At 46.4% G+C, this 21,842-nt stretch overlaps 1 protein-coding gene across 1 annotated transcript in view; it reads right to left on the bottom strand.

The window, feature by feature from the left end:
- Positions 1-21,842, bottom strand: part of Cdyl2 (chromodomain Y like 2) — a 97,647-nt gene that overhangs the window by 9,080 nt on the left and 66,725 nt on the right. The window contains exon 3 of the mRNA XM_042700872.1: positions 9,018-9,235. Coding sequence (XP_042556806.1) covers positions 9,018-9,235 — 218 coding nt within the window. The remainder of the gene's footprint in view (positions 1-9,017; positions 9,236-21,842) is intronic.

Below are 21,842 nucleotides of genomic sequence, written 5' to 3'. Positions count from 1 at the left end.
CAGGGAGCCTCCTGAATGCAACAAGCACATGTCTAGAACAGAGAAAGAAACCTTATCAAAGCCAGAGCCTCCTCACTCCATCCCCAATACAGGCTGAAGAACTGTAGTTGCTCAGGTCTGGGAGTCGTTCTAGCCCTGTCAATCTCTGCAAACCCTCTCCCAACATTTGCTGGCTGAGCCTTTTCCAAGGTGTGGGGAACCATGCTGTGCCCAGCCCAGGTGAGACTGGCCAGTCCTTTCTTGGCTTAATTCTCCCACTGCTCACTCTGAGACGTCTGCGTGGCTTGCATGTGGCCCATAGAGGTAGGCTTGGCATTGCAGCAGAGCCAGGGCTAAGGTCCTGCTGCAGTGTGAAGCATCTGGCCCGAACTGTGGCTCTGTTGTGTACTGGCCATGGAGCCTGAGACACACCGGCCACTGTTAAGTGGGGAGCCAAATCACCCACAGCGACATCACCATAAAGAATAAATGCAAGGACATAAGACATTATGGCTTATGGCCCTTGGCAGGTTCACATTCTTGGGAGGTACAGTGAGTTCTGGATAAAGGCCATCTTGTTCTTCTTAATGTGGCTACAGGAGACCAAACCAGCGCTGGTCTGTGATGCAAATAATGACAAGAAAGATGCTTCTCTGATCCCTCCCTCTGTTCTTAGAGCCTGACACCGTGTCTAGTATCCAGTGAACACTCAATAACAGCTAATTTCATTGTATACTAACTCCTGAAAGTCTTTTCCCAATCACAGAAGAGAACTAGCCAGGCTGCTTCAGTGCAGGCCAGGCTGCTGCCCCAAAGCCACTTGGCCTTTGATCTAAGGTTCTCAGCGGAACAGTACAGTCTAGCTACAGGAGCAGCAGGGCATGAGCTCTGTAGTGCATAGGGAAAAGCAGAGTCTTCTCAAGACTGCAGAAGTCATGATAGAATAAGGGACTCGGCTGCCCGCCCTCCCGCCCACACACACACACACACACACACACACACACACACACACACACAGAGTGCAGAGGCCGCGCGCGCACACACACACACACACACACACACACACACACACACACACACACACACACACACTGAGTGCAGAGGCCGCCCACACACACACACTGAGTCCAGAGGCCGCCACACACACACACACACACACACACACACACACACACACACACACACTGAGTGCAGAGGCCAAAGCACTTTGCGGGACCTCAAAGGCTGGACACAGTGTGAACTGGCCCCTTACAGCCCTTCCACTCCCGGAATCCCAATGGCAGCCTTGCAGCAGACACTGTCCCTGCTGTCTACACCATTTCTTGGGAACTTGGACATTCAGGGTGACACATGACAATAAGGTGAGCCTGCAAAAGCAGACTCAGAAAGCTTGTATTGGAATCCACTGGATGATTAACCGGCATAGCCCCTCCGATCCTTCTGCCACCTACTCCACAGTCAAAACGAGCTACTCAGACAAATTTCTTGTAGGAAAAATTTCCCATGAGAACTTCAAACTGCTCTCTCCACGGAGTTGAAGTTCTAAGTTATCATACCAGACAGGAGAGAAATCCCCAAGTTAAAAAAAAAATTAACATGGAAATTGGACATGGGCTCGTGATATCCCTGAGGTATTTCCCTGAAATGAATGGAAAAGTACTCCGGAGAGAAACAGAAGCCTAGACTGCATGAGAATTGCATGGGAAAACAATCTCTGCTGCAGATGAGCTCACAATTGAAAATCACAAGCACTTGAGGAAATATAAATCAGCACACTCAATTAGTGGGAGGGTTTTAATAATTATAATGTTGATCTAAGAAAGATGATACCATAAAAAATTCAAATAATCAAAGAGAAGAAAGGACACGTGTGAACGATAAAGAAAGAATGAGAGCGAATGGGAGAAATAGATTTTAAGAGGGAAAGACTTCTCACAATAGAAGATAAGGTCTTGGGTGCCTGCTGAGATTACGTGGAGATAAAGGGAGAGTAAGAGAACTGAAAAGTCTGAAGCAACTGCCCTGAATCTACAACAGAGAAATAGAGATGGGAGCTATGAGTGAGAGGGTAGAGACAGGCCAAAGTCAAGAAGGTTTAAAACAGGTGCTGAACCTTCTCTGGAGGCCACAAACAGTGGCAAAAAGGCAATGGCTAAAGAGATAAAGGGAGAGAATGGTCTAGCAGGGCTTCATTCCTATCCCGAGACCTTAAGGGAAATGCTATTTCCTCTAGAGCTCCTACAGATACCTACATTCCTTAGCTCCTGGCCCCACCTTCACAGCCAGCAGTGGTCAGCCGAGTCATTCCCTCTTTACACTTTGTTTCACTCTAACACTGACTCTTCCACTCTGCTCTATTGTTAAGAAACCCCTGACAACACCATGGAGATGATGCAGAATTATCCCATCTTACGGTCATGGATGAGCTTAATTCCTCCTGGCATGGAAGCTAACACATGCCTAGCCTGTGGGGATTCAGATATGGAGGTCTTTGGAGAAGGGATATCGGTCTACATTACACAGACCTGAAACTCCAGAGCTACCACAAAAAGTTAAGTGGAAGAAATGGCAATAAATGAATGCCAGCATCTACCGCTTTAAAATTTCACAATGGCAAAGACAAAACAAGACTTTAAATATATTCTTGGGGGGCTGGGAAGGTGGCTCAGTGGTAGAGCGCTTGTCTTGCATGCCTGAGGCCCTGGGTTTGATTCCTCAGCACCAATAAGCAAAAAGAAAAAAGCCGGAAGTGGTGCTGTGGCTCAAGTGGTAGAGCGCTAGCCTTGAGCTGAAGAGCTGAGGGACAGCGCCCAGGCCCAGAGTTCAGGCCCCAAGACCAGACTCCCCCCCCCCCCCCCCCCCCCCCCGCCGACAAAAACATATTTTTTTTTCTTGGGCAAAAGAAAGCTTACCAGAAAGGACAAACATTTGCCTGGAAGCCATAGTTCTAAAACTGCAGAAATAAATGCCAGAAATAAACAATAGATAATAAATTTCAAGTATCTGTCAAATTCTTGACCTGGCTAAATAACAACTCAAAGGTGAGGGTAAAAATTGGCATTTTCAGCACAATAAAATTTACCCCTTTCACAAAAATAACTGAAAAGGACGTGCTTCAAGAAGAAGAAAAAACTGATATATAAGGAATAACAGACTTCAGCAAAGAAACTGAAAACTGTGGTGTTAAATCAGTGTGAGATCTGACTATAAATAATCATTGAATATATAATATCCAAACTGCAATAGATCCAAAATATAATTTGGATTTGAAGTGTACACCAAACGCTCATATGCTAAATAAAAGACTTGGTTGCTGGTCTGTGGCACTACTGGGAGACTGGGGAACCTTTAAGAGGTAGGGCCTTTTAAAGGGAGGAAGTTAAGCCCTTGAAGAGGTCATGAAATCCTAGTCCTTCCCCTTCTCTCCCCCTTCCCTCTCCACACACCCATCTTTTTCCCCTCCTTGCTCCATCCCATCCCAGCTTCCTGGCCACCATGAGATGAAGCAGCTCTATGCCACCATACACTACTTGCTAATATGTTCCCCCAAGAACATGGAGCTAAGTGATCAGGGACTAGAACCTTTGAAATCACTAGACAAAACAAGCCTCCACCAACTAATACAATCAAGAAGCTGGCACTGACTGCTTTGAAGGAGTCAGTTTTCCGCCTTGCTTTATGCAAGGTGGAACTATAAAATCCATGACAGTGTTGTAAAAGATGGGGGGGGGGGACTTTAGAGAAGAGCACACAAAGGTTATCTACGTTGGACTGGTGTAGATGGGATGATTGCATTTACATTTAGCTTTGTGAACACAAATTAAAAACACATTAATGACGATGAATGAGAAGATGAAATTAATCTCCACTGTAAGATCCAACAGAAGCCAAGGAAGGAGAAAGTAAACAATGCCTACCTGGGCAGAGCTTAGAGTCTATGAGGAGAGGCAGTAGGCAAACAGTCTTTCAAGGGTTGTTATTCATGATTCAGCAGGGCGCTGGAGGAGACATTCTGAGAATTATTCTTTTCAGAGGATCCCACTTATGAAGGACTTTAAATGAATACCAGGATTGCAGCAGGTAACTGGCTCCTCACCTTAAATCCCAAGCAAGATCCTTCAAGGTACACAGCAGGACCCTAATCTTGCAAGGGGTGCAATGGTGACCAAGTGAGGAGCCAACAGCTCCAAATCCAGGCCCACAGCCCTTCACCTTCTACCATTTTGTCCTGCAGGAGAACTTAGAGCAATGCGCGTGTTTCCGTGGAGAAGGCGGGCCAGGTGTGCTTCATCTGGAGACTCTCCAGGCCTGAGCTCTGCTGGGTGGCAGAAGATGCACACTCCTCACTGACAGGGTCCAAAGCACAGAGTACATTCCCAACCGAGAAACAGCAAACAGGCCACTGTCTTGTGGATGCTTTAATCCATCTGCCTCCAGAAATAGACACACTTTCACCTATATATGAACTCTGTTGCTCTGAGAGGCAAATAAAGAAAAGCCAGCCACAAAGAGATGAGCTGTGATTCCCTGTCTGACTTGCAGAGGAGCCCCTGACCAAGGCCAGGCTTGGCCATGTAGTACAAACATCGCCAGACAAGACAGCCACCTCCTTCGTGAATTAAAACTAAATCTGTGTTTTATTGATATAACTAAAGCACAGATTACATTTTTTCGTATTTAAGATTTATACCTAGGACCAGGTATAAGACCCCCATGCCTATAATCCCAACTACATGAGAGGTGGGGAGGACCAAGGTTCAAAACCAGCCCAAGCAAAAAGCGAGACCAACAAACTTGGCGTGGTGGTGTATACCTGCAATCCCTAGAGCTGCAGTTCAACGCTCTGAGCAACAGTGAGACCTTTTCTGAAAAAGTTCACAAAAGCAAAAAGGGCTGGGGGCATGGCTCAGTGGTAGAGCTCCTGCCTCACAAGCAGACAGACCTGTGTTCAAACCCCACAACTGTTCCAAAAATTAACTGGTTAATCAATTAGAAGGATCAAGAAAGAAAAAAAATTATAAACCTTCCCTTTGCTTTTTAAATCTGAAAAAACAGCTGAGGTTCCATCTTCTTGAAGAACCCCAAATTTTATAATGTAAGGTGTTTAAGGTGAAATGTTCTGAAACCACTACATGCTCTTTCCCTCTTTCACATTTGTTCTAGAATATTCTGGCACATGAGACCTAGTGCTCCACTGTTGCCTGCTTGCCTACAACAGCTCCTCTGCCTTAGAGGCCTCTTCCATGTGACAGTAACAAATGGCCACAGATCGCTGTGCATTTTCAAGTCCTAAATGTGTCCTTTACATTTATTGCCCTTGTTAGAGACTTCCCGGCTGCTGCTGCACCTGCTGTTACCGTCTGCCAGGGAGACTCTCCCTGAACATCTTCCAGTTTCCAATCTGCAGAGAGTTTGGCCTAGGTAACCCAGTGTGAAAGGAACCAGACCAGTCCTCTCTGCCTTCATCTGAACTGGCTGACATCCAGGCCCATCTCAAGAGCAATCACTTTCCTGAGGAACTCCCTCAAGTCCCCACCTGGCTGCACACTCCTCTCCTAAGCCCCAAATCCTCTCAGCCCACACTGAGGCTCACAGGGCCCCTCTCAAGCCATAACTACCCATCTCTGCCTCTTGAGTAGCTGGGGTTACAGGTGTGAGTAACTGTGCCAGGCTGGGATGTTACTTCTGAGACCCAGCGCTATCTTAGCCATCTCTTTTGGGAGCTGTTGCTCTGGAGGAAGCTGGCTGCAGGGCGTAAGTAGCCCTGAGGCCCATGTGCTAGAAAGTGATTCTACATCCAGTGAGGACTGAGGCCTGCCGAACACCACACTGGTGAGCCTGGAAGCAGAACCCACCCTACCCCCGCAGCAAAGCCCCCACTGAGACTGGGGCCAGCCAGCAGCTCTACTGTGGGAAACCCTGAACAGGGAGTATCCAGCCAAGCCCCACCCCTATTCCTGACCCACAGAGACTAAAATAATCAATGCCTGTTGTTTGAACATGTTTGAACATGCTCAGTCTAGGGCAATTTGTTACACAGCAAAGGATAACCAATATAATCCCTTAAAAGCTCAAATAGCACTTTTCTCTCCTATAAATCCCTTCTAGTAGCTGGTTCAGAACTCTCCAAGTGGTGGAGTATAACTCATGACTACAGAACTGAGAGAATGTGTAGTCTTTATGCCCCCCAGGCTATGTCATCTGATGGGGGAGGTAATCAGATTTTGAATAAAGTATCACAAAAATACATGTACACGAGTAACTATGAGTTTCCATAGGGAAGATGCTTGTATGAGAGAGATGGAAGGGAAGACTTCATCCTGGAGTGATGGGCAAGCTGAGACCTGAAGAACGAGCATCAATGAACGATGCAAGAAGAGAGGGAAGCTGGTCGGGTTAGTTGTGTGGGCACATGCAATGGTCTTTTGCCAGGTGAGCACGAAGGAAAGCCAGAATGACAGCAGTGCAGAGGGATGTGAGATACCACGATGAGGTCAAACTGCGCTGGTCTCACAGGCCAGAGGAGGGATCTGAGCAATCAGAAATTATCCGTGTGTGTGTGTGTGTGTGTGTGTGTGTGTGTGTGTGTGTGTGTGTGTGTGTAAAGGGGCAACTTGAAAAAGCTTGTTTCCAGCTCATCATTCTCACTACCTAGTGAAGAACTGAGTAGAGAACTTGAAGTGTTAAGGCAGGCAGAGTTCTCAGCATGTTATTACAATGGCCCAGGATAAAATGGATTTCAGTGCTTCTTATAAAAATGGAAGTAAATATAGCAGAGAGGAGGACGCTAAGCATGATGGTACACACTTTGCTACTTCGGAAGCGAAAGTCTACCTTGGAGGATCATGGTTCAAAACTGGCTGGGATAAAGTTAGCCAAAGACACTATCTGGGAAAGAAACAAAGTGCTAAAGGCCTTGGGTTGAGAGGGCTGTGAACAATGATGACAGGGTAACATTGATGAACATGCATTGAACTTAGAAACTCATTTGTTGAATGGCAACCTTTTAGTACAACTACATAAAAGATAATAAAAATATAATTTGAAAAATAAATAAAAGGTCTAAGGCATGGATCAAGTGGTAGAGCTCATGTCTAGTAAGCTTGAGACTCTGAGTTCAATCCCAGTACCAAAAACAAGAAGGAGGAAGGGAGAGAGAAAGGGAGGGAGGGAGGGAGGGAGGGAGGGAGGGAGGGAGGGAGGGAACAGAAGCGGAGGGGAGGCAGAGAGAAAGTTAACGTGCTTTGCGGGTTTGGATGAGAGGATATAATTAAAGGTAGATGGGGCCTCACATGGCTGGGCTGCCCCTAGGGGTGCGATAATGACATTAACTGAGGTTGAAGGCCCTGGAGGAGCCAAGAGCTGGGGCACTGCTCAGGGTCCTCTCCTGGCAAAGAAGACAAGCTTTTAATCATATCTGATACCCCTGCTATTTGCTGGCTCTTTCCTTAGGGACATTTTTGTTAATTTCCCAGTTCTCAGCCATACCCCATACAAGAGAAATTATCGCAACATATCTACTGGCCTCAGAATCTAGTTTAATTCATCCACTAATGTCTGAATTCTGCTTGTGCAGCCAATCCAACCGATGTCACACATGTGAGTAGGAAGAGAAATTCAGTCAGGAAGAGTTCCCTTCCCTCTCCTCCATTAACAAGGCAGGTGGGCCCCAGGGTACAATCTCAAGAGCATTTATTGATTACCTCCTATGTGCCTCTCTGGGAGCTCTGCATGCTTGGATTCTAAAACGCCAAGCTGTTTTCCTGAGGACGCTGAGAAGGGAGAGTAACTTTCCAGGGTAACAGAAATGGCAGAGATGGTGAGGGCGGGATCCAAACCCAAGTCTGCTAGGCTCTAGAATCTGCATCTGCAGTTTAACACCGTCTGTTGATTTACTGGACGTCTTTCTTTCTTTTTTCTTTTTTTTTGGTCGGTCGTGGGGCTTGGCCTGGGCGCTGTCCTTCAGCTCTTCAGCTCAAGGCAAGCACTCTACCACACTTGCGCTACAGCGCCACTTCCGGTTTTCTGGTGGTTTATTGGAGATAAGAGTTTCATGGACTTTCCTGCCTGGGCTGGCTTTGAACCGTGATCCTCAGATCTCAGCCTCCTGAGTAGCTAGGATGACAGGCGTGAGCCACCGGCGCCCGGCTTACAGGACGTCTTTCTCGGGGCTCCCCTACCCAGGCAGTCAGCCCACTCACAGCCAGTCCACTGGGCTGACACAGCTGGGACTACTGGATCAATGACTCTCTCTTTTCCTCCCATCCCGAAGCCGACTGAGGCTGATCAGCCATGGAATCCCCCATCCACCATGGCCCAGCTGGCAGGAGAAGGGGGTAGGGGAGGAGGGGGGGAGCGTGCACACCTCACACCAGTGGAGACCCACTTCGTGGAGTGAGTAGGTATAACAGTTACCATGCAGAGTGCTCCACACAGGCAGAACAAATGGGGAGACATTGTCACCATCGCTCGGTTTACCGAAGGAAAATGCTGTGCCTTTTTAAAGCATGCTTTAAAAAAAAAAAAAAAGTAGTCAAGTAGGAAAAAACCCAAGACGCATCAGCCTCGTGTGGCTGTGTCATGATGAGCTTAAAATAACATGGTTTCCAGGTGTGTGAGCACGTGCAGAACCCATGCTCAGCGCCTCCAAATCCCCCGTTCCACCTGACAGCCTCCGGAGAAAGCTAGGGGAGCAGGGTCCCCCTAAATGTCACTCTTGAAGGAGGGGCAAAAGAAATCCCAGCTCCCCAGACTTCCAAACTATCAGCCGTGGCCCCTCCCTCATGACCTGCCAATCATCCCAGACTGCGTCACCCACAATCCTAGGAAAAGAACTATCGTCTATGTAAACAGTAATGTTCAAGGACACAGCACCTCCCCCCTGGAGCCCGCACCCCTTTGCTGTGTCCCATGGCCTGTGGCTCACCCTCCCTGAATGGGACTATTACTGACAAGAGAATGCAAGGACAGAAGAGGATCTGAAGTTGACGGCCATTCCCCCCCTCGCACCCCCACTCCAGCCCTCATCCTCCATCTACCTCGGGCGTCAGCGAGTTGTTATCCGAGGTCTGGCTGGACAGCAGGATGTGCGTGAACCCCTCTTCCTTCCTCACGACAATGTCGCGAAAGCGACAGTTGCTTTCATTCTGGCGGACGCTGTACCTGAGCCTCTTGTCAAAGACATAGTCCTTCTCCGCCTCCAGCTTCCTCTTCACGGAGCTCTGCAGGTTCAGGCCCCCGTTGGTCAGAGCAGAGCCTTCCGAAATCAGATAAGCAAAGTGAGAAACTGGCCCAGGCCACCATGCCACAAAAGCACAAACACAGAGCGTCTGGATTTTCAAGATGGGCTGAGAGCCATGCAAACTCCCTTCTAGAGGGTGGGAGGCTGATGTACAGTCTGGGGCTTAAATGCTGCAAGTCCAATTCAGAAGAGGACCTGGGACCCCGGCAGTGAAGGGTCTGACCCTCTCTCCAGCATCTCAGCCTGGGAGCACCTCACTTCTACTTGCATTCCCACCAGTAATGGCCACACTGAGCAGGGGAAAGGGGGAGGGGACAGACCTGTCCACAGGACACTTCTGAGTGACAGACAGTGAGCAGCAGCCAGAGAAAAGGAGTGGCCAGCCTTTATCCAACCAGTACTGCATGCTGAGTCCCATCCTAAAGCACTCAGGATGAAAACCTGAGATGGGGACCTGAGACCCCAGTGCTTTCCAGGAGGCTGTGTCTTGGTGAGGACCAAGCAGGTCCTCCTCTGGTCCCTCCTCTCCTTTTCCAACTCAATTGGACAGTGATGCATTTTCATGCCTCACAGATAAGCATTCATTCACAAATGGCTGGAGAGCGCATGGCTACAGAATTGAAAACGAGTAACAAAATGCTGCAGACGTGATGCTTCACCATCCCCAGACTCCCAGCGAGATACATGAGGGGCTCCCGGGTGTCCTAGAGAAAGCACGCACAAGCCTGGGCCCTCGGTGCCCAAGCAGTGAGGCTCTGGAAAGGAGCTCCAATGTGTGTTTTGAGAACACTTCCCAGTGAAGAAAACAGCAAATAAAAAAAGAGAAAGAAAATACAAATGACCAATATCAGATATAAAAGAAGCCTCACTGCTATTGATCCTGTGGGCATTAAAAAGATAATAAAGACATACTATGAGTAACTCTCTGCCTTTTTATTTGACAGCTTAGATGAAATGGGCCAATTCCTTGGAAGACACCAACTTCTAAAACATGTACATGGGGAAATACATCATCTGAGCAGTCCTATAGCTGTGAAATAAACGGAATCAATAATTAATAACCTTCTAACAGAGAAGGCGCTGGGTCCAAGTGAACTGCATCAAACATTAATAGAGGAAATACAACCAATTCTCCACAATCTGTTCCAGAAAACACAACAGGAGGAACACTTCCTCATTCCACGAGGCCAGCACTGCACCATGACAAAATCGAACCAAAGCTGGGTGTGGCAGCTCACACTGTAATCCCAACTCTGTGGAGGGCAGAAATGAGAATGATGTCCCTTCAAGGCCAGACCCCACATTAGCCCATAGGCTGGGTGTGGTGACATGCACCTGCTTGCAGCTAAACAGGAGGCAGCTGGAGGGCTGCAATCCAGGCTGACCTGGGCAAAACAAATACAAGATCCTATCTAAAAAAAACAGTCTAAAGCAAAAAGGGCTGGAGGTGTTGCTTGAGTGGCAGAGCATCTGCCTATTAAGTGCAAGGCCCTGAGATCAAGCCCCAGTACACACTACCAGAAAGGGAAGGCAAGGGAAGGGGCGAGGGGAAGGGAAAGGAAAATGAAAGGAAGGGGAGGGGAGGGAAGGGGAGGGGAGAGAAGGGGAGGGGAAGGGAGGGGAGGGGACGGGAGGGGAAAAGGGAAAGGGAAAGGAAAAGAGAAAGGGAGACAAGAAAGAAGGGAATAACTAATATCTCATGAATAGACTGCAGAACTCTTCAACAAAGTATAGTAAATCAACACCAACAACATAAAAGAGTTTATGCTATGAGAGGAATGAAAGCTGGTTCAACATATCAGTAGGCTAAGGAAGAAAAGTTATATAACCCTATCACATTCTGATGCCAAAAAGACATGTGACAAAATTGAGCAGAAAGCATTTTCCTCAACTTGCTAAAGAACACCACAAAATACACTGGACAAAACAGTGAGACACTCCTGCTACACATCTGCCCTTAGGAAAGGATACTCTCTCTTCAGGTCAGTTCACCTTGGTGGTCCCAGCTAGTGCATAAAGACAAGAAAAGGAGACACTGAGCAGGAAGAAATGAAATTACTTTGGTCTGCAGATGGCAAGATCATTTATGTCAAAAGCACCAAAGAATTCAAGGAAAAGGACACCAAACTCTTTTAGAAAGAATAAGCAACCCCAGCAGGGTCATAAATGCAAATTAATATGCATGTCAGGTACTTTCCCAATACCCCAAATGATTAAGTAGAACTTGACAGTTAGCAAAGAGTACTATTTACAATAGCACCCAAAATGTGAAGTACTTAAATACAAACATAATAAATACATTAAAAATACAAACCTAATGGAGATTCTGATTGTGAGAAATAGAGATTCTGATGGTGAAAAGATACCACAAGAGAGGCAAATAAATGGAGAGTTAATTACACTGTGTTCATGAATTAGAATACTTAACATTTGTAAGTGGTGACTTCTTCCCAAGGTGCCCCATAAGCTCAATGAAATCCCAATCAAAATTCCAACCAGCTATTTTGTAGATGTGGTCAAACCAGTTCTAAAGTTTCTCTAGTTAGGAGAAAGACCAAAAAGTAGGCAGAATAATACTGAAGAATAATAAGAACAAAGTTGGAAAGATAGGATTGTGGCTCAAAGCTAGCCCAGAGAGAAAAGTCCATGAGACTCTTGTCTCCAATTAACCAACAAAAAGCTGAAGGTAACAGTGTGGCTCAAGTGGTAGAGTGCCAGTGGCCTTGAGCCAAAAATCCAAGGAACATTGCCAGACAAGGGTGTGGCTCAAATGATAACACCTTTCTTTTAAGTGCAGGGCCCCAAAAATAAGTAAAGGAAAACAGGTAGGAATAGCACTTGTCTGTATCCCAAAACTATGAAATAAAACCTGCAGCTTTATCCATAATCAACAAAAGCTGGAATAAACCAATATTTCCTTTTATGGTAAGAATGGGTCAACAAACTAGCACAACCATACAATAGAACATTATTCAGTGATAAAGAAATTAGCTGTGCAGCCACAAGATTTGAATGGATGTCAGATGTAAATCGCTAGGTGAAAGAAGCTACTGTGAAGATTCAGTACATTCTGATTCTGATTCCACGACAAGCTTCAAAAGTAAAACTATAAAAACAGTTAAGGGTCATGGATGCCAGGAGTTCATAATAAGAGGAGGGCTGGAGAGGTGAACCACAGGGGAAGGGATTCTTTATGATACTATAATGGAAAATACAAGACTTAAGCATGTGTCAAAACCCAAAGAGCTTCAGAATGCAGAGCACAGCTGCAAGTATGCAAATCTAAAAAAATGTGAAAAGTTGCGGGATCCCAGGATGGACTTCAGAGCGTCAGGGAAGGATGTCAGGGTGTAAAATAGGAAGGTTGGGGGAAGGTGGCAACAGAAGTAACCTTAGAAATGACAGTGTATAAAACTAAAGGAGCAACATGCTGTGTGTGTGCGTGTGTGTGCGTGTGCACGCATGTGCGCGCATGCATGCACTCTGGGAAGCCAGCTCATTCCCGTGAAGGTAGGTAAGACTGACAGTTCTGCTGCAGCTGCTCCTGTGTGCCAAAAGTGAGCAATTCGTGGAAAGGAGGCAGATGGGAGGATCAAGGTCTCCGGCATGGCATGGGAGCGACAGGGAAGGAAAGGGACGGGCTCCAAAGGGCCCTGTGATTGAAGGGTTAGACTCGGTAGGCACACTTGGGCTGGGCCTAATCAGACCAGATGCCTCCATACAGAACTGTCTATACGTGCATGTACATGCACACACAGGTTTGTGCACACATGTGGGCTCTCGCTCTGACAGCTGAGAGGGCCCAGAACCAACACATCACAACAGCAAAGGGTACACCTGAGTCCAGAGCTGGATCCAGTGCCTGACTGCAAGTAGGAGGACTGCAGGATGAGGCCCCGAACCGCCCAGGAAAGATGGATCGGAGAGCAGAGTGGAGGTGGGAGAACGCAGTCCCAGGCCAACCCGGGAAAAAGTGTGAGAGCCTGCCTAAAAACTAACTCAATGGCTTGAGGGATAGAGAGCTTCGGGAACAACTGTGAGGCCTTGAGTTCAAACCCCAGGACTGCCAGAAAAATACACACACACACACACACACACACACACACACACACACACACACACACACACACACACGTATCTTCAAAGATTCCAGCAATGGTTAAACAGCAGCTGGGAGCTGCTTAATAATCCTCATATCATTATTTGGGTAATTTATACCACGGGAGCCTCGTTTTTCTGGTGGCCTCTCTTCGAGGCAGGCCATGGTGCCCTTACGGTCCTGGCTCAGCATACCACCTGTGGCACCTGTGAGCCCACGGGCCCTGTGTCGGACACCTGCAAGTCCCGGAGGCCTCCTCTGGGTGAGGTCACACTCTTGATTTAGACCATGTCAAGGACAGGGACCAGGAAATGCTGACCCCTCCCTCTGCCCTCTCTCCTGCAGCTGGGGTGCTAGGAGGCAGGTTGCCCATACGAGTGGGGGCTGTGCTATCAGAGCCACATGGCACCATGGAGGAGCCATGGCATCTCTGAGCTTCTGAGAAGCCTCATTTTGTACCGTTCGATGTCTCTAAGCGAGCAGGCTTTGTCAACCATCAAGGGGCGGCGGTGACACCTGGCAGGAGGATTTAATGAACTCTGGAGCCTGGACCTGGGCACTTCATTAAAAGGCTGGTGGCCAGGGAGCTGGTTCTTAGGCTTCACCTTGAACCCTCGGCAAGATGGAAGGGTTCTGTGTGCAGAGCGGTCTGTGTGCAGAGGGCTCTTTTTATGGGGGCTGCCTACCAGAGGCAGCCACCTGCTGAGACGCAGACACCAAGACTGTTGGTGTGCCTACACTTTCCAGTATGGGCCAGGTCAGATAAACGCCTGTGGTCTCCTGGGGAGTCACAGCTCTGCTCTGAGATCTTAGGTACTCGCAGCCATTGGGCTCCCTTGAGTTGCCAGAGATTTTAAATGGCAAACGCACGGCTGGATCTCTCTTTCTCTCTGCCTCTCTCTCTTCATTCTTTCCTTCACAACTTAATGACGGGTGGAGCACAGTGGGGTATGGCGCTTGTCACCCCAGCTAGAGATACAGCTGCAGCTGATGCTCGGGAGAATCGTGGTTGGAGGCCATCCTGTGCAAAAAGTTGACAAGACCCTCAACTCTCAACTCAACAACCAAGCTGAGCACAGTGGCTCACGCCTGTGATCTCTACTTGTGGGAAGCATGAACAATAGCACAGAGGTATCTGAACTCATCTGTCCCCTGGCAGGGGCCTGGGCCCCTCTCCCTTCTTGTCACCCAGCCAGGTCCCCCCTCTCCAGGCATCATGCCCCTCTACTCTGAGCACTGCTCCAAGCTGGGAAGGAAGCCCTGTGGGGCACAGGACACACATGGATGGCAGTGTGGGGCTCTGCAGGCAGAGGACATGGGAGTAGCAGCCACGTGTGCTCCGGCTGGTGACCTTGTTCCTGGGAGCCCACAGATTGGGCCCATACTCCACAGCTGTCCTCAACTCCTACAAATTCAATAACTGCCAGCAAGGTGACCGGCACGTGCTAGGCACGGCCCCAGTGTAGACTGAGGGACAACAACAGGCTCAAAACAGCAGAACCAGTGGTGAGTCTTCCATATTCCTGACCAAACTCAAAGTCTGGGCATGGGAAGCCCAGGAGGGACAAAGCACCCTGCTGAGTCCACAGTGGGCTGAAGGTCAAGGCCAGATTGCCTGCATTCCAGTGCCACTTCCCCTGCCTCTTGTTGGCTACCTGCTCACCTGCTGTCCCCTGTGCAAGGCCGGAGACCGCTCCGCCCCACAGGACTGCGGACAAGTGAGATCAAACAAATACCATGAGACAATCTGACGAGGACGTTAAGATAGTAATATTTCAAATGTGCAACGCGGCAGATGCAAAGGAAATACCAACCTAAAACCAGCAAGAAACTCAAATGAGAGCACCAAGAAAAAAAACAAGGGCAGCAAGCAAAATAATGAACATTAAGTTTAAAAAGCAAAAGACAAATAGGAAAAACTGTTTGTGTACTACAATTTAAAAACTCATAACCTCAAATTGGGAAGAGCTGTTCAACACTGAAGATCAGAAAGATTTTTTAAAAACCCTCCAGAAAAAGAAATCAGACAAAAGACATAAACAATATACAAACAAAATGGCCCTTAACGATAAGAAAAGAACTCAACGTCAGTCAAAAGTATATTATAATAGAAAAAATGAAACTACACTGAAAGTACCATCTTGCCCTTCAATTTAGTGAAAACTCAACGTCTTGACAATATTCTGCTATTTAGGAGTCCAAATAGGTATAAAAAGAAATTATTATGGAAGGGAATTTGGTGAGATATGACAAAATTGATCCTCTTCCTAGAAATGTATAACTATAAGACAAAATATGTACACATAAGATTACTCATTAGAACATTATTCATTATTTTCAAGTATTTGAAATTTCCTCAAAGGAAATAGGTAAGTGGAATAACTAAGGTACACTCACACAATGGAATACTGTATAGCCATAAAAAGGAAGAGCATCAATTCTACAAACTAATACAGAGTGATGTTAACAAACACATTTCCTAGTGAAGAAAGGAAAGGTACATAAGGCATGCAGTCATTAGTGTAAGAAAGATGGCAACGTAACATTGTTTTTATTAGGTTTCATTACATGCCATTCTTGTGTGCATATTTATATATAATGTCACTTCCTTCTTAATCATGTGATTTTTTTCTGTATATGCTGTGCTTTAAATTCTTTCTCCATTATATTCTGCATTTTCTTTATTATTTGTCTTTTTATCTTGTTTGGTACTGACAGTATTGGTCAAACTGAGAATTTAAAAAAATTCTACTGGGCTGGGAATGTGGCTTAGTGGTAGAATTCTTGCCTAGCATGCATAAGGCCCTGGGTTAAAGTCCTTAGTACCACATAAACACACACAAAAAATATTCCACTGTTACTTCTTGGAGTATTCCTTTCTTAGAGTTACCCTTTGTACAAAAAGTTAATTTATATTTTATTTGCAGGTTAGTTATGTTTGAAATTAATTTTACTTTTTAAAAATTTTAAATTTACAGAAAACATCATGAAGGACCCCTTTTTAAATTCACCAGTTTTGGTATTTGGCTATTTTAAATTCACCAGTTTTAGTATTTTGCTGTTTGCTTTCTTTCAGTGTATAATAATTACATATGCCTCTTCTATCCTCCATCCATCCACCCACTTACTCATCATCTAGCATATATACTTATATCCATACTTACACCCACTCATCCAACCACTCATCTGTCCATCTATTCATCCACCCATCTATCCATCCATCCATGAATCCAGTTAACCATCCACCCACCTGTGCTATTGGAAAGAAGGGGTAAGGAGAAGATTAAAAAGACTAATAAAAAGGGGTAAATTTGATCTGAGAACATTATACACATAAATGTAATTATCACATGAAAACCCTTTGTATAATTTATGTTAATAAAAAATAAAAAGAACAACAAACTGTTAACAGCAATTTAAAAAGTATAAGGAACTTATTATCAATTCCATCCCAATTAGATGGCCAACACTGTGAATTCAAACAATAAATGTTGGCGGGGAAGTGGGGGGAAAAGAACCCTACAGCACTGTTAGTGGGAATGTAAACTAGTACAACCACTCTACACAGCATTCTGGAGGCTCCTCAAAAACTTAAACATGGATCTCCCCTATAACCCAGCCATACCACTCCTGGGCATCTACCCAGAACATCACAAGCCAGGATATCATAAAGACACTTACACTAATCACAACAGCTAAGCTGGGGAAACAGCCCAGATGCCTTACAATAGACGAGTGGATCCAAAAACTACAGTACCTATACACAATGGAATTTTACACAGCCATTAGAAAAAATAATATTATGCAGGGAGATTAATGGATCTAGAACAAATCATGTTAAGTGAGGTAAACCAAGCTGAGAGAGACAAACAGTGCATGTTTTCTCTCATATGTGGAAGCTAGATCTAAAATACCGAGAAATAACAAATTATACATGACTCTAGGCATTCTACTCCAAGAAATGAAAATGAGAGGTTTATTCTTCTTTGGTGTTTTTGTTTCCTTTTCTTTTGTTCTGTTTGTTTGTTTATATAAGAGAATGCACAGAAATGGAGAGTCAAAGGGTGAATAAATGCAGCAATAGTATTCACTGGACACTATGTTGAAAATGAACTATACAACTTACAGGTGGGGAATGGGAGGGCAAAACTGAGTGAGCATGAGGAAAGGGTTGACACTGTCCAAAAAGAAATGTACTCTTTGCCTAACTGTAACCCTCTGTACATCACCTTTTCAGTAACAATAAAAAAAAATTATTATCATCACAATGCCAAGAGAAAATAGCTGCCAAACAACAGTTTTATACCCAGCTAAAATAGCACTCAAAGGAACAGGTGAATAGGCATTTCCAATATTTCCCCACCAAGACAAGTTATCCTTCTTGAACTGTAGAACTATAGATGCATGGGCTGTCTAGGAGGACAGAAGGTTGAGGGCTGAGGTGTTTGCACAGGTCAGAGAACAGAGCAGACCAAGAATGAACCACAGAGCACGTGCCTCTCATGCAGCATCAGTTCTCAGCAATGTGCTGTTAGAGCTCAGAATCTGTGGCCAAGTTCTCTAACAAGAGCACATCAAGCACTAGGCAAGAGGAACACAAAGACTCCACTACACAGTGGGAAGGAAGGACAAGTGCAGATGTCACCAATGCTGTCCCTAAGTCAAGGATGTGTAGTTGTTCTGATCCCACACATCCTTGTACTCTAGTCCTGCCCTCTGATGATCACAGCATCTGGACTGGAAACCATCCACACTACCCAGGACAACCCAAAGCAGAGACTCTCTGGGTGTCACGTCGGCCACCAGCTCTAGGTCCCACCCCTCAATCCCTGTGCACTGCTGAGTGCCAAATCTAGCTTTCACCTGGGATATCACAATCAGTTCTCAGGACCACACTGTAGCATACTGTCCTTGACCAAAGCCCAAGGCCACACCACAGAGCAGTGCCAGCATGGCATGATAACTTCCAGCAAGATGCTGGACTCTAAACCTTCATGCTGCATGGGAGCCCTGCCATTCACATGAGCTGTAAGAAAAGTATTTCTTTTCTTCCCAGGAGCCCAGTCTACTGCTGAACAAAGCCAAAAAGAAAATAGAAGCCCAGTGGCTGGCCCCTGTGCTAGGTGACATCTTTCACCAAGCAGAGCTCATTTCACTGTGTTCTCTTCATCCCCACACATGCCTGCTGTCACCACCAGATCATGGACTCCTCAGGGGAGAAACCTGAATCTTATACACCTTTGCATCTTCAGCATGGCAGTGCCTAGAATACAGCACATGCTCGGCACACTGTCATCAAGTTCATGAATGAGCAAGCCAGGAGACAGAGAAAACCAACTAGAGCACCCAATGAACCACAATGCCAGTAATGGAACATCTATGTAGATGGCGGGTTCGTTCCACAGTTGCCTCATTCACAGGTGAGGAAACCTCAGCCTCCTGAGCTATGTTCCCCAAGCTCTGCTTTGCCCTTATGCAGGAAAACCTGTGTTTTCTACAAGCGGTTGGCCCTGCATGGTTCGGGCGCTCGCTCACATCTCACTTCACACCTTTGCTTTCTGCCTCACAGCAGCCAAGCGAGATCTCACCTCTTCATGGAGCCCAAGCAGAGAGCACAGGGTGTTGGGAGTAGGTACCAGGAACTTTCCTTCCCAATGGTGGCACTCCGTGGGGCTTCAACCATCAGACCCAGAAGGCAGTCGGGAGACCAGGGTCACTCTCCATCCCTAAACCAATGTCAGCCTCCTTCCCACACTCATGAGAGGCCTTGTCCTTCTTAGTGTGGCTCCAGTGGGACATGCCTGGACATCCTCCCTCAGCAGCATGTCCTCTTTCCTGTTTGTCTGTCCTGTTTTCACAGCCCACACTGTACAATCCTCGGTCCTTTCAGCAGTTCTCAGTGAGCATCTGTGATGCTAGGGTGGCTCTATTTGCAGGCCCCTGGGGTGGCCTGATCAGCAGGACCAGATGTGGATCTACCCTGGACAGCTTCCGTGCACATCCAGCTGTGCACAGCAGAATACTCTGCTAATCATGAAAATGTCCAATGGATGCATGGTCAGAGTAGCCAGTGGCCAAAACAGGCCACTGAAAATTTAAAATTCTTTCATTTTAATTAACTGAAATTCAAGTGTGGCCACCTAAGGCTGAAGGCTTCCTGTAAAGCAGTGAGGATTCACATGGCAGGGTAATTACCATGCATGCCTCCCTGTTTTCGGTTTGCTATTCGTGAACATTTGGCTCCCTCCTGGCCCCCAGATGGATTCCTCAAGGCCAGGACTATCCTACTCATTCTGGTGTCTTCCGAACCACAGGAGCCCCACACAAGACAGACATAGATCCTTGTATGTTGAATGATTACCAAGGGTGAACCTTTCATCTCCCAAGAGATTTTGAATTTTTATATCTTCATTTGTGGATTATACAGAATTATCAACATAACCAGGTGGCCACAGATGGTCATTGGGAACCATAGAGTAAGTGTATGTCTGCCCCAAATGATGTCTCAAAGAAGTGTGGGCAGGAAGGTCAGTCTTGGCTATGATGAGGGGAAGAGGTTGGGAAATCCCTTGGCTTACACCCCCCACTATGTGTATGCATGCGTGTGCGCGCGCGCACACACACACACACACACACACACACACACACACACAACCAGGTGTGGTTCAGAGTGCTCCTATGCACTGTACTAGCTCCACTGTAACAGTACTGGTCATTCCTGTCCCAGCTCCCAACTTGGCCCCCCTGTAGAGAAGCTCAGATCTCAAAGGCTGAATGCACCTGCTGAGCTCAAATTTGCAACTTCTTAGTCACATTAGCCATCCTGTGGCAGGCCATAATTATTCCTGATAAATTCCTGATAAATCCATACACTCTGAATTTCAATGAAGTTGAGGTTGTGAGAGTACTTAGAATGGCTGGGATGATTATATACATCTTGTGATGTTTACTGTCAGCCATCTAAACAGTTTAAACAGCCAAGAAAAGCATGGATTCAAAATGCAAAATAACCTGATTACAAGAAACTATTTCAGAACCAGGTGTTATGGTCCATGCCTGTAATCCCAGCTTCTCAGGAAGCCTAAGTAGAAAGACTAGTCCCAGGTTGACCTTGAGAAATCTAAAGACCCTATCTGAAAAACCAACTAAAAGCAAAAGGGCAAAAGGGCAAAGAATGTGGCTCAAGGGGTAGAAAAAAAAGTCTGTCTTGGCAAACCTGAAACTTGGGCTCAATTCTCAGTACTGCCAAAAAAAGGGGTTGGGGGGAGGGAGATCCTGCTTCTGCAGTTCAAACCTGGACTCCTGCATAAAGATTGTCCAAGGGCCATAGCTACTTAAAAAGTGTTAGGATGTAAGAGCATTAGTGTGCATAAAGTAACTCCACTGAAAACTCATTTTATCCCTTTTCCTCTACTCAAAGTCTTGCACTCCTCAGCCTTCTGGTCTCGATCTGCTCTTGAGCCTTAACTCCCACTACTGCCCTTGAAACACCCAAATTTTCAGGACTATTTGAGGGCCTCAGCACTGCATTTTCCTGTCTCTGGACCACTGCTTCCACGGCCTCTTGGCCAGGATGCTCCACCTTCGCACATCGAGTCCTCCAGAGCCACCTCAACAGTGGTCTTCCTGGAAGCTGCCTCTTCATCCCAAGTGCCTGGGAATGGCTGATCAAGGAACTCAAGGGCCGGTCCTTCCAGAATTAGCATGCATGGCTTTGTAGCAGTCTTAAGGGACCAAGTGACTCCTTCATCCACTTAATTAGCTTCAAATTCTCAAGAAGACCAGGCTGGTCATCTCTGTATCTTCAGTTGTCAGCATAGAGAGGCATAAAATAAATGTCTCTTTAACTGAACGGCAGAGGAAAGTTTATGATCTCAAAAGGCGAATTAACACAAACAGGTTTTTCAAATATAATGTGACTTTCCTCTCTAAGCTTCTGACAAATGGGGGCAGCAGCAGTCAGAGTGTGTGTGTGGCGCTAGATCAGCAGAGCTGAAACCCTGGTGACCACCAACCCACCAGCAGGCCACAGGCCAGTTAGTCCATGTGCACCAGCCTCAGTTTCAATGCCTATAACTTCTTTTCTGTAGCAAATAACTATACAAAACAGGAAGAATGTAACCCATAGGAGGTATACTCTGCTACCAAGGGCACATGGGGAGTGAGCCTGGTCACTTAATGAAGAATCAGCCATGACTGATAGCACATAGACCACTGTTGAGCCAGGTGTGGTTGTTCGTGCCTTTGTAATCCCAGCACTAAGGAGACTGAGGCAGGAAGTTCGTGATTCACAGGCCTGCCTGAGCTACATATAATGCTCCAGACCAGTTAGGACTATAAAGGAAGGCTTTGTCTTAGAAAAAAAAACCTACACATAAAAACGACAAGGTAAAGGGGAACTTTAGCTCCTGTTAATAACCCTGACAGTGTTATCTGCTCTTCATAGCATGGTACCACGAGCAGGAAGCCACAAGAAAACCAAGCAAACACTTGGAACAACTCAAGGAAGGTAAGAGGGGGACC

This window comes from Dipodomys spectabilis, unplaced genomic scaffold (assembly GCF_019054845.1).
Source record: "Dipodomys spectabilis isolate Male_0828 unplaced genomic scaffold, ASM1905484v1 ptg000273l, whole genome shotgun sequence".
NCBI classification, from domain to species: domain Eukaryota; kingdom Metazoa; phylum Chordata; class Mammalia; order Rodentia; family Heteromyidae; genus Dipodomys; species Dipodomys spectabilis.
Note: the sequence above shows the minus strand (reverse complement) of the source record. Positions and strands in the feature narration are given on the sequence as shown.